The sequence below is a fragment of the Tenrec ecaudatus genome, chromosome 8, assembly GCF_050624435.1.
Source record: "Tenrec ecaudatus isolate mTenEca1 chromosome 8, mTenEca1.hap1, whole genome shotgun sequence".
NCBI classification, from domain to species: Eukaryota; Metazoa; Chordata; class Mammalia; order Afrosoricida; family Tenrecidae; genus Tenrec; species Tenrec ecaudatus.
The window spans coordinates 118,221,518-118,235,343 of record NC_134537.1 but is presented as its reverse complement, the minus strand read 5'-3'; the positions used below and the strand labels follow the sequence as shown (position 1 = coordinate 118,235,343).

At 36.5% G+C, this 13,826-nt stretch overlaps 1 protein-coding gene across 5 annotated transcripts in view; it reads right to left on the bottom strand.

Moving 5' to 3' along the window:
• PCM1 (pericentriolar material 1) overlaps positions 1 to 13,826 on the bottom strand; it is a 90,373-nt gene that overhangs the window by 40,398 nt on the left and 36,149 nt on the right. For all 5 annotated transcript variants that reach the window (XM_075556781.1, XM_075556783.1, XM_075556782.1 and 2 more), the window contains 10 exons: positions 12,868 to 13,019; positions 12,601 to 12,730; positions 10,492 to 10,632; positions 9,844 to 10,034; positions 7,850 to 8,053; positions 7,092 to 7,308; positions 6,818 to 6,963; positions 6,166 to 6,356; positions 3,488 to 3,659; positions 2,388 to 2,743 (listed from right to left, as the gene is read on the bottom strand). In XM_075556781.1, coding sequence (XP_075412896.1) covers positions 2,388 to 2,743; positions 3,488 to 3,659; positions 6,166 to 6,356; positions 6,818 to 6,963; positions 7,092 to 7,308; positions 7,850 to 8,053; positions 9,844 to 10,034; positions 10,492 to 10,632; positions 12,601 to 12,730; positions 12,868 to 13,019 — 1,900 coding nt within the window. The remainder of the gene's footprint in view (positions 1 to 2,387; positions 2,744 to 3,487; positions 3,660 to 6,165; positions 6,357 to 6,817; positions 6,964 to 7,091; positions 7,309 to 7,849; positions 8,054 to 9,843; positions 10,035 to 10,491; positions 10,633 to 12,600; positions 12,731 to 12,867; positions 13,020 to 13,826) is intronic.

Below are 13,826 nucleotides of genomic sequence, written 5' to 3'. Positions count from 1 at the left end.
AACACATATCTCAATCTCGAATTTGAATATGTGAAAGACTGTGTTTTAAAAATCTTAATTTACATTCAATAATATTCACATGTATACCTGAGAACAAAAGGCTATGACAATTCCGGTTTCCTTTCAGCTTTTACTGTCTTCCTGATTTTTCTTATTGTTGTTACAATTTAGTATGCTTTCTAACTTTCTCTCCATCTACTTCCATTTACTACTTCCTTTAAGACAAAGAAATTTACCCCTCCTCCTAAAAAATCTTTGGCCTTGCAATCCCACACAAAGAACAAAAAGAACATAAATTAGTAGTGTAATTTAGTGCTTGGCTCTGGGACTTTAATGCTGGTACCTTCATATTAAAAGATCTCGATTCCGAGATTAAAAGTCATTTTGATAAATGCACACTCTATATAATCAAGGAGAATGTCATACACATGTAGAATTTAAATGTAAACAAATTACATCCAATAAATTCTTCTACCTTCCAAAAAAAAAAAAGATCTCGAATTTTGTTAGAATTGTCTATTGAAAAAATATGCACAATGAATTGGTAGAAGGTAGAACCCAAGAGCCTGCATTTTAATAAGCCCCCCCAAGTCAATGGTGTTTGTTCACATTTTGAATAACAAGGATCTATCTGATTGCTTTGCTATATATTTAATTCTGCTACCAAGCCTTTCATTTGTGTGGTGTGTACCTTCAAGTAGGGCTCTGATATACACAACAGATGATGCACACCTGTTGAACAAGTGTGACTCTGTCTCTGGTAGGAATTTTCATATTTAAACAATGGAAGAACACATACATAAAAATGAATTGTATCTATGGAACAACAATTTCCCCAAAAAAGATAGCTGTCATTAAGTCACGTTTGGCCCATGATAACCGTGCTCAGTATTACATAGCCCTTATAATAGATGGCATGTTTAACTTCATTATCATGACTAAGGTGTCAATCCATCTTACCATGGGCCTCCCTCATCATTGTTGGTTCTCTACTTCACCAAAGATGATGCCTTCCTTCAGAGAATGATCTCCTCTGGTGACATGTTCAACACAAGTGAGTTGTATAATATGGTATTCTGTTATTTTCACTGGCTAATTTTCGGAAGTTGTTCACCGGGCCATGTTTTCCTAATCCATCTAAGTTTGGGATATCTGCTGAAACTTGCTGACCTTGTTGCTGTTTGATATGCAGTGGCCTAGCTCCCAGCATCAGACCAACACACAAGCCACCACAATATGACACGCTACAGGTGAGTGGCTTTAAAATATAGAGGTTTTTAAAAATTAGAAATATTTATGTACAATAGGCTTATACTATTGTTATTGCTAGGCAACATCATATCAATTCTGACAGTGGCTGGCAGCTGAGTGCTTAATCAGTGCATTACCAGTGACCCTTGGGTTTACACCGATTTGGCTAGTGGACGACTAGAAACCTTCCTATTTAAATGAAGTCCATAACCCAGTATCAGAAAAACATGAGAGTCACTAGGAAATGTTTCCTCCTTAGACTTACTGAATTAAGACTCTTTAAGAGGACTCCCTACAAGTCGAATGAAAGACTACAGTTTAGGAAGCACAGCTCTAGTCCACTCAAGTGAACTAGTAGAATAAGGATGTTGGAATAAGAAATTATTTCTCATAAACAAAAGCATTACTGTGTAGGGGGTGGGATACAGCAACAAGGAATACAAAGTTCTGTGTGTTACCCTAGGGCTTCTGGCTCGCACTACCTAAGTATTCTTGAGTGCAGGGATCGGCAACCTTCGGAGACAGAAGAGCCAATCATACTCCTCACAATTTAACAAGTATTCCATAGACATAAGTATATTTCCACAAATGAAATTACCATTATCAGAATAATATCCTTTAAAATTTCTCAATTTTACTTCAGAGCCATGTGTACGTACGTATGGCTCGAGAGTTGCATTTTGTTCCAACAGTATCGAGGGACGTTTTGAAGAAAGTATAGGGTCATTGAGTTGGAACTGACTCGATGGTAATGGGTTTGTTATACAGTGGCTGTATTTTCATTTATCTGAATGATTTCAGATCACCAATTAACTAAACAGAGAAGCTCCTTCCAAACTAGAAAACGATCCCAAGGATAACAACAGCTTGAAGATTTGGAGAACATCTTCTAAGCTTACCGTAATCACCAATGTAAAATATTTTAAAGATTAAATTCTATGTCTGTGAATATTTATAAAACTAAACATTACATGATAAATTCTGTAAAAAATAAAATGTGGTGAAGGGCTTTCTTCATGCATGTCTGTAAAACAGCACTTATCTATTGCACTATACTGAAATTAGATACTTACATGCCAGATCAGGGTTACCAATATTTGAACTGGACACCATTCATCATCAGTTTCAATACTTACCAATACTTTTACCTCTGCTTTTCAGCTGGGTAGAATCCCTCTTCCTACTCTTTGACTTGGGAGTTCTATCTTTAGATGCCAGGCTGGCCTGAGCAGAGGCTTTTCTTGCCTTGAATGTTTTAGTTACTGTGGTTGGATCTACTGGATCAGGCATGCTGCTAAAACTTTCTAATGATTCTTCATCAAACTGGCGTCTTCTGCCAATGTCTAAATGATTTTTGCGATGACTATTTGCAGCTTTCTCTGCAGACGTTGCAAATCCAGTGTTAACAAGTGGTTTTTCTACATCACCTTCTGGGCCATATAACCATGGTGGTCTACTGTTTTCCACCTCCTCTTCAGGCTGCTTTTGATTCCTCATGAATAAAAACAAATTTCTAAGAATCATATTATACATTTCTGTATTTACTAAAAACTCCAGGTAGCCCTATTTTGTAGTTTACAAGTTAGTAGTAGTTTAAGGCTACTGAAAGCATCAGTGGTCTAATATGATATTTTCATAAAATATGCATTGAATATGTCAATCTGATACAGGATAACGTTCTAAATGATTTACAACTTCATTCTGTACTCATCTCATTATACCACTGCCACTGAGGACAGATCCAAATGCAATGTCCATTACTCGTATGAGAAAATGCAGACAAGCACACAGAAGACGGGATAAAGAAAACAGAGGAACAGCTAGCTTGGGACTACACACAGGTCTTTGTCACTTAAAGTAGCTCACACAGAATTAAAAGCTGGTGAAAATAATTAGCTACACAATCACTAATATAGTTCTCTACACTAAATCACGTTTTGTTCCATTGGCTTGGGATCATTTCCCTTACTTTTATCTGAATATTGGCATTCTTACTATAGTAGTAAACATTCACTTATCATCCAAGTTTTGAATAAATGCTTACTGCTTGATGGAGATTCATTAAACCATCATTTCTGAACATCAACTGTGTGTGTGCACAAACAACTAGCTACTAGAATGTGGAAACATGACATTCCCAACACATGCACAACAATCAAATACCTCTTGTTCTCAATTACATGTAACCAAAATACTATTATTAATCAAATATTGGTTTATGTTCACACTCAAGTACCTTTGTTTTTCTGCTCCAATAGAAGAACTGCTTTCAAAAGGCTTTGGAAAAGCCATATATTCTGTTTTCCCTGAAGGGTTTTGGACTAATGGCTGTTGCTGTTCAGTAGGTGTAGATACATTCTGAGAAAAATCTCCAAAATTAGAAGGAAATAAAGGGCTGAAATTCATACCTAATAAGTAAAAAGCCACAGAGGGGGGGAAAAGTGTCCTTAGTTTCAATAGAAAATTAAAGGATAATTTTAAATTAAACATGCCATTTAAGCCACCCAAATTAAAAAGAAAAGATTAATTAAAATTAGCTAACACACTTTTAGAGCTCACCATGAGACTTCATCTCATACTTTGAACACATCAGTTGGGGACAGATCCTGGAGGACACCATGTTTGGTAAAAACCAAAACCAAACCAAGCTCACTGCCATCCAGTTGATGCCGACCCATAGCAACCCTACAGGGCAGGGTAGAATTGCCCCTGTGGGTTTCCTAGATTCTAACTCTTGATGGGACTAGAAAGCTCATCTTTCTCCCTGAGAGCACTTGGTAGTTTCAAACTGCTGAACTTGCAGACTGCAGCCGAGCAGGGCTTCTCATGTTTGGTAAGGGTCAGCACAAAGAGGAAGACTCTAGAGAAGACGTACTGTCACAGCGGCCTCAGTAATGGGGTCACGAACAGAAACAGTGGCGAGGATGATGTAGGACCAGGCCGGGTTGTTTTGCTGTACACAGGGTCCTATGAGTCAAAACTGACAGCATCTAACAATAACAACTCTCCTCGTAAGAGTTAAAAGTTAGAACTAAAAGTACCTGCCATTTATCAAATTATTAACAGGGACCAGGTACTATTTTAGGCACTTCACATGGTATTTTGTTAATATTCAATGCCATGATATAGACATTATAAGGTATTATAATTAGTTTACCAATGAGAAAATAGCCTAAAAGATTAAACACCAAGTAAATAAAAGGACTGGTAAGATCTTGCGTTTACTCGACTCGAAAGCTGATGTTATTCCCACTGTATTATAGTTGGGAAAGTAGAATATTATCAAATATTTACCATATAGTGCTATTATTAGTGGTATTTTTAAGGGACTATTAACAGCTTTGGAGGAAAAGGAATAAGGGAGGTTTCACAAAAGCCAACTAGTAGGTAAAGAAGAGTCTCTGGTATAGTGTTGGCACAAGCGTGAAATGCCTTTTCAGTGTAAAGGCATCAAATGTATCATTTATGCTGTTACTTAAAAGCCAACCCAAAACATGTCTGCTGTCAACACAATTCAACACTCAGGAACTAAAAAGCTTGTTATATTTTTAAAATGCCAGTTATCTTTGCAATTCTGTAAGGAAACACACTGTGGTATATAGATCTTTATATTCAGAGCCTCCATTCCTATTTTTCCTATTTCTCCTCCTCCATTCTTTGACAGACACCTTCAACAGCTTCCTTATTCACTCTCTTCTAAGCAGTTACTTTATTCATTCTACCTCCTTGGTCTCTTTTGCATTATTCCATTGTCGTTGTTGACATGCTGCTTCCCTGGTATCACTGCGCAAGCCTTCCATTTACCATCTACACTCTGAGCTCCTAAGAGTGCTCCTTAGCAATCCAAACACTATTACCAGCGTAAGCTTTCAAAAGTACACACGGTACCCGACTCATCCTTCAATGGGTCCCTCTTGTCTACACTTTGTATCCTTTGTGTGCTTTCTACACAGCTTAAAAGGCCTCTACCCAGAACCTAAATACTAGTCACCCTAATTATTCCACATTTCCTGATATCCTATTTTACTCCTTTATAACTCTCAATAGCTCCATTGTTCAGAAAATCCCTTCCCTTCCTGTCTTTATTCTTTAGCTTAAATGTCACCTTTCTGTAAAAGAGAAATTTGCTCAGAATCCATTTCCCTAAGGATAGGCCGCTTACCTCATTCTCTTTAGCACCTATCGCACTGCACACAGCATGTATTGATATTCTTATCTCTCTGATTACGGAGTTTCTTCAAGGATCAATTTTACTCATCTCTGAATTCCAGTTTTAATAAAAAGTCTGTCACATAATTGGTACAAAACAAATATCTAACACAGGGGTCCTCAAACTTTTAAAAAAACTTTTTTAAAAGGGGCCAGTTCTCTGTCTCTCAGACCCAGACTACAGTTAAAAAAAAAAACAAACTATGAACAAATTCCTATGCACACATCTTATTTTGAACTAAAAAACAAAACGGGGCAAAAACACCGGCAGGCCGGATAAATGTCCTCGGCAGGCCGCAAGTGGCCCGCAGACCAAAGTTTGAGGACTCCGGGACTAACCTGCATGTATTCTTTCCCTAAGAAAACATGGAGCACTTCTAGAAGAGTGCTGGCTCACTCATCTTTACTCTGCTAAGCTGCACACAACGCCTCAAGTACAGCAGACACTGGATAGGCTAGTTCCTTCTGTGCCCTGGTAAAGAGCTGCTGAATAATTCAAAGGTAAAAGAGTAGGTCCTCCGACGTTTACTTCCTTTCATTAGCATCTCTACTAAGCACTATGATGAATCAGTAGAGAAAAAGTTTAAAACTTTCTTTGTAAATGTCGTTTACCATCCCCAAAGAAACTATTGCAAATTTGTGCAGTGAACAAATGATAAAGTCTCGATTTTTATTTCTTTTCTCTCAAGTTTTCAAGTCACCTACCTGGTGTAAATGATGAAAAATTAGTAAATCCAGGTAAGGAAAATAGATTGACAGGCGGGGTTGGAAAGCTGAGGGGACAAAATAAGCTAGGAGATGGAGGGTGAGATGAACTACCATCTCGTTCTTTGCTTCCAGGTTTTTCAGGCTGCTGATTTTGTTGCCGCGTAAGTTCATTTAACATTTGTTTCAACCTGTAAATATTGAAGACATTAGTTATGTTGTCATTATTTTACAACACACTCAGAAAAGCCTATGTGATTCAGTAGCCAACAGAATTCAGGATAACTGCTGACACTCATGGCAGCTATGACTGCAGGTTTAACCTCAGAAGCTAGCCTTTGAAACAAGAACCGAACTCAGTCTATCTATCAAATGTGTATAACAAACGCTTTTTTTGTTGTTGTTGCTTACAGTCTTAGTGGCATAAAACTAACACCATGTAACTCACCCCAATGCGTTTCATAGAAAATATTAAAAACAAAAGTCATGTCCAAAACATCGAAAGAGAATATTAAGAAAATACACTGCTTTTGAAATTCTCAAGTGACAGATAACAAAAGTTCAAATATGCATTCTGGCTCCTGCCTTCCCCACCACCCCAAGAGATACTTGTAAAACCCTCAAGTCCTAACATTTCTAAGAAACAGATTACCTCTGAACATTATTTTGTTGCCATGTTAGCTGAGTATAGCACTGGTTCAACTGGTGCATTATAAGGTGTACTTGAGGAGAAGCAACATTGCTGGGCATAACACTGTAAGGACCCGTGAGAAGAGTCTGTAGTAGACAAGACAGTGTCTATGGAAAGGGAAAAAACAAACAAAACTAGTAATAAATACATAAACTACTGATGACATGACAAAAATTTGTTATTACTTCCAATACAATAAAGCTATAAATAAAATTACTTTCATGGTAGACTTTACCTGCTGATCTTGCATCAGAGTTTGACAAATAGTGACACTGAAATCAAGCTGTTTCTTTAGCTGATTAATTTGTTCTTGCCACTGTTCTTTCTCTTCTATGTAAGAAAGTTCTGACACCCAACGGTTTTCTTGGCGCTGCATGCTGACATTCTGTTGCCTTGTCTTGGCCAAAGGACGGTAATTACCATCTGCTGAAAAGGGGCGACTGTTCTTCCACCTAAGACAAAATTTAAAGCAGAGTCATCATAGATCATAATTTGGTTTTAAAATTATGGAAATAAAATGTGATACTATAGTCCATGTCTTCTTGTTTGAAGTTCAAAAATTTATATAAATGAAAACAGAAGGGATAAAAAGGTCTGCATTTCTAGGCTTATGTTTACTTATTGTTTCTGTATTCCTTTTGACTTTTTTCATTGGCTTCTATACTGAGGTACCATACCATCTGTATTCTGCAGAATGAAATTCATGATCATTACAAGTATTTTTCCATTCTGCATGATTTACAGTCACATAGTAGTCTATCACTTAAGAATACTGTAATCTACTTACGCATCTTTTAATTTTTTCACTGCTTTAAATAAGAATGAATGAATACCTTTGTTTACAAACATTTTTCAATATTTAGAACTTTCCTTTTAAGCTTAATTTCATAAGAGAAAAGGGTCAAAGTTTACGCATCTTGATCCAGCTTAGCTGGAATCTATCACAGCAACATTCTTCAAACCAATCATAATACTAAAGCTCTAAAAACTCACCTATTTTTGGTTTCCTTTACATTATAGGAATTATGATTCACACTGTTATGAGGATACATAGGGAAGTTCTCATTGGAACTGACATCTTGCTCCTCTTCTTCCTCCTCTTCATCCATTCGAATGATCCCTTCAGAAAGGTAACCATCTTCATCTCCTTCTTCATCCAGTGCACACTGGGTAGACCCTCCCCAAGTTGCCATTGTTCTGATGAGTAGAAGACATAAAAGAGAGACCATCCTGGATATGAACTATATATTTTACCACCTGGTGTGTGTCCAGACACTGTGCCAAATATGTATGTGTGGTATATTATTTAATGACAGTAATTCTATGAGATGGGTAGTACTAAACATAGGGAATAGGGTTAGTCTGCTTTGAAAACACAACTCTTCAAATAAACTAATCATATCCTCTGAAACATTTTTCTTTAACTTGGTAACTTTCTTCAAGTTTTCCATGAGCAAGTTTTCTAGGGAGGCACTGTCAAATAGAACTCTCCGTAACAGTGCTTCATGAAACTGCGTTAGAGCTGTCCCACAGAATCACTTATCACACAAGCCTATTAGATGTGGGAAGCACGACTAAGACAATTGTTAAGTTGCTTAATTTTACCGGTTACATATATCTAGCGGGTACAAGTCTAATTCCAAACCAATAGTTCTTCTCAAATCTAGATACTCATCAAACCAGAACTTCATAGACACAATCTGATCAACAAAATAGATACTGGGATTCTAAAATTAGGAAACATTCTAAGATGAGGAAAAAGTGAAAATGAAGCTTAATGCAACATTCCAGTAAGGCCAGCTGAGGATTAAGGTAAGGATTCAGTAGTCGTAATTTTAAATCTGAATGCTACCCTACAGCTAAGCGCAGAAGTTATTTTAAGAGGAAACCAAATCCACTACCACTGAAAGATTCCAATTCAGACCGATCCTTTAAGACAGACTATCGTTGCTTCAGTTCTCAAGGTTATACTGTCACGTCTCCATCCTATGGAGCAGCTAGTGAATTTGCATTGTCTCTTCGTTAGCAGCTGAACACAGAACCTCTGCAGCACCAGAACGTCTTAAGAAATGATTTTACACAAGATCAATTCTTTTAGAAATATATATTCTTTTAAATATGTCAATTTCCAGCTTAAAATATTTTAAAATAAATGTCTTAACTAGTGTTTTAAGAATCTTACAAATAGCAGATGCTCAGTAGAGGTAAAAAGTGTTTACTTCCAAAATCTATAGTGAAATAACTGTATTAATAATCATCTAGATGCATGGCAGGGAGGTTGTGGACAAATGGGAGCCAAGCACAATGAATACAACAAAGAAGACAATGATCTGGAACTGGAGTGTGATGATGATTCCAAGACTTTTCTTAATATGACTGGAACAAATAAATTGCCTGACATGTGAATTATATGCCAATAAAATGATTTTTAAAAATACAGGTGAAAACAGACAAGTGCTTATTTCTGGCCTGATAGAAAAGGTAGTACATAAGAAGAAGCAATTTTTAACGAGACATGCTTAAAACTAATCCTAAAAAAACAAAGCTTATACAAAAGAGACCATCTACATTCCATGTCAAACGCCAGTGAATTTTTTGTAAAACAAGAGAAAAAAACAAAACAGATATATTGAGATTATGTAAAGTTAGAACAGACACTGGATTCAGTTGAGTCACAAAAGCAATACTACAAAGCGGGCCTCAATGAGACAGAAAATGTGTGCTGCAGTGTAGAGAAAAATAACTTAAAAACCATACTCACCGCCACGAGTCTGTCAGCTCATAGCGACAGAAGAACGGGGAAGAGCTGCCCTGTGAGCTTCCGAGACTATACAGGTGTATAAGACAAGAAAGCCCTGTCTTCCTCAGAGCAGCTGCTGGTTTCAAATTGCCAACCAGGTGGATCGCAACCCAATGCATAAACACTACACCACCAGGGCTCTTTCAAGTTAGATAGTAGATGACAAAACCACATTTAATCAACTTACTTTTCTGTTCTGCTTTGCTGAGGAGTGCGCAAGTTCTCAGATCCATCACTTCTGACTGAAACAGCAACTGGAGATGTAGTTTCAGCTAGCCCTTGCCTCCTCTGATGTTCAGCCATCAGAGCTTCTAGCTGCTTTCTTCTCTGCCGCAGCTCTTCCCTTAACATTTCATGTCTTCGCATTTCTGACCAGAGCTATTTTCCAAAAACAAAGAGTTTAGAAAAACAAAAATAACAACAGAGTTTGAGATATGCAAACATTTGGAATTACTTTAGCTTTAAAAGTAACAACTAAGAAGGAAAAAAGTTAGGCAATCATTAATACTTAATGAAAAAAAAAAGCAAAGGTACTTCATGTGTAATGTAGAAAATGCCATGTAAATTAAATGTCAAATGCTAGGCCTTTCTAACTGAAATGATTACTATTTGCTGCCAACGGTTTCTTAGAATTCTGACAAATATTTGCTAGTAATGAACAAGACTATTTTGAAAATATAACCGAACTGTTACTTTTTAGAAAAAATTGTTTTCTTTCTGGCAACTTATAAGACACAAAACATATTACTATTTAAAAACTTATTTCACAATTTTTCCACTTCCTTGCTTTGACTGTAAGACGAACTCAAAAACATTAAGGTACAATAGTCAATACCTCATTATCTACGACTGAAGCGTCTTCAGGTTGAAATACGGATTTGCTTGTACTACTTTCATTTTCACGAACAGTTGGAGTTGAAGTAACAACTGGCAGATAATTTTTGATGGGACAACTACCCACACTCGTAGCTGACAGCTGAAAAAAGATTGGTAAAAACTATTATTTGAAATTAAAACAATTACGTTAATATCATAAAGGCAATCATTTTAATGTCAAAGGACCTCAACCCTACCCCACGCCCCCCAAAATCCAACTCACTGCCATAAAATCTTCTGGCACAGAGAGACCCTATTGGGCAAAGCAGGACCGCCCCTGTGGGTTTCCGAGACTGTGACTCTATAGGAGTAGAAAGCGCTGCCTTTCTCCTGAGAGTAACTAGTGGCGGCTTTGTACTGCTGACTTTACGGTTAGCAGTCCAACACAAAACAACTAGGCCACGAAAAGGCTGTTTGTTGTTAAGTGACACCAAGTTGGTGACCCTATGTAAAACAGAACAAAATGCTGCCTGGTCCTTGGTCATCTTCACAGTTGTTTTTATGCTTGAGTGCACTGTTGCAGTCTCTGTTGTCAATGCATCTTGTTGAGGGCCTGGATCTTTTCTGCTGCCTTTACCAAGCATGATGTCCTCCTCTAGGGACTGGTCTCTCCAGAGCCTCTGGCAGTTCCCTAGTCAATGTATTGCTGCAACTGCTGTTGGATGATTTTCAGCAAAATTGTTCTTGCATGTGTTATCAATGACATTATTTGATAATCTGAGTATTGGGGCATCTTTCTTTGGAATAGGCACAAATATGATCTCTTCCGGTCAGATGGCCAAATAACTGCCTTCCAAATTTTCAAGCCTAGATGAGTAAAGGGCTTCATCAGCTTGCTGAAACATGTCAATTGGTATTCCATCAATTCCTGGAGCTTTGTTTGTGGTTAATGTTTTCACGGCAGCTTGGACTTCTTCCTTCAGTACCATTGGTTTTTTATCATATGCTACCTCTGAAATGGTTGAAATGGCAACTAGTTCTTCATGGTACAGTGACTATGTATTCCCCTTTTGACACTTCCTGCATCATCCAATATATTGTTCATAAAATCTTATCAGGTTTGAATTTTTTGAGTTCTTTCACTTTAAGATATGCTGAACATGTTCATAAAAATGATCAGCTATAACTTTTTAAGGTTCTGTTAGAATAGTATTTCCTACCACTGATGTTTCAGTTGTCTACAGAAAAAGTTTGATTATATAGTTTACTTAGACAAATGTTTTCAGGATATGCAGTGTTTCTTCGCCTATCCCTAGTTTTACAGTACACTAAAGTCAACAAAAGATGTAAATCTACTCTAGTAAGACATGAACTTTTGCTTGGTATTTTAGCGTGTTTGTAGATCTGAGAGGATATATTTTTATAATAAAAAAAAACACCTTTTTATTGTGATTTGGGTAAAATCAGTTTTCCATTACACATTTTCATTACCTTTTGTATTAAAAATATTGGGATCTGAGTAAATGGAAAAATTAAAGCAAGTGATAACGGACATTGATTACTTGAAGGAAAATAACTGAAACATTACTTGTTTAGTTTGACTCAACATATACGGGACTTCTAGTATGTAGCAAAGTAATTTTTCCATAAATGAAAAGATAGAATTTTTCCATGAGCTTTTTGACATCCCCTTGAGTGAGTATAGTCAAAGAATACAATGATATTTTAATTAATTTCCTTAAGAAATTCATTACGACTTAAGGACTTCATTATGAAATAACAAGCAAGTACATCATCAAATTACTGGTGCAAAATTGTTACATCCAGAGTATTTTAATATAAATAATTGCAAATTCTCAAGTTCTAACTCTGTGGTTAACCAGTCTAACAAGCAAAGGCATAGAAATAATCAGACTCAATTCCTATCTACTCTTTCATGATCTAAAGCTATATATATATATATATATACATACACTTATCTATTTCACAGTTAATGCACTGAACACAAAATTAGTATAATAAGTCTGACATATCCGTACTGGAAGATGAAGAATACTTTCACAGGCTAGTCAGGTTTATATATCTGTTATTCAGATAAATGCAAAAAAATTGTTTCATAATTACCTACCTGTAGGTCAGGACATGCCTTTTGCAACGCTTGAATTTTCTCTTGAATCTCAATCAGTTTCTTTCTTTCTTCTTGCAATTGTTTGAGCTCTCTCTGTTGCTGCTGTAGTTTAGCCTCATAAAATTTCTCTCTACAATTAAATTGACAATAATTACATCCATGTATAATAACAACTGTATTAAGCAAGACAATATAGTTGGTAGTTGACCACCTTCTCTCTGAAAGGCACTCGATATTTATTAAATGAAGGTCAAAAGCATAATATACCTTTCCTTTTCATTTACTCCAACATCTTTCTGTGTTTTATTGGCATTTTCACGAGTGTTATTTGGATTTTGTTTTGCGTCATCTTCTGCTGGGTAGAAATCATCAAGGTTTGAAGGATTGGCTGAGATCACCCCTTGGTCAGCTTCATCATCCTACAACAGCATTAACACAATAACATAATCTCGATATCTAAAGACATTATCCAATTTATATCTTTAATAAATCCTTCCCTTTAAGATGTATGTAAAGAACTAAATCACAAGAAAATGCATATGGTTTCTAGTGAACAATGAAGTTCATCTTTCTGCCAGTGGCAAGAAATAAAGTGCTAAAATGAAAACCAACACATTTAAAATTTGAGTTGTCAATTATGAGAATCGACAGAAATTAAGTAGCCTTTTCTTACCCTGACCAGATCCTAAGTTATGTTACCTTAAAATATAATGAAATAAAGCTGTATGGAGGAAATGAAGATCTATAATTCGGAGTTGGGAAGCTCAGAACAATGTCATGTAATACAGCCATGATGGCATAGTAATTGTGGGTTGGGCTACGATATCTGAAAAGTCAGCAGTTCAAAACCACCAGCTTCTCCATGGGAGAAAGACAGGGATTTCTACTCCTGTAAGCAGTTCGAATCTCGGAAACTCACACGGGCAGTTCTTCTCCGTCCTATAGGGCCAATGAGTCGGCATTGACTTGATGGTGGTGAATTGAGTTTTGGGAAGAATGTGCTTTTGGTATTAAGTACGTTTTTGCAAGATATAACATTCATATAAGCAACTTGAAATAATCAGTGCCCATTGATTCTTCCTCTGCTTTAATGTTTCATTTCCTCACTTTGGAGCAAAAAATGCTAATGCTCACAATACAAAAGAAAATGAAAGCCTGTATAAAATGCTTAACAGAAAACAGATTTTCTCTACATACTTAAACCAAAATTACAATTACAAAGTTAA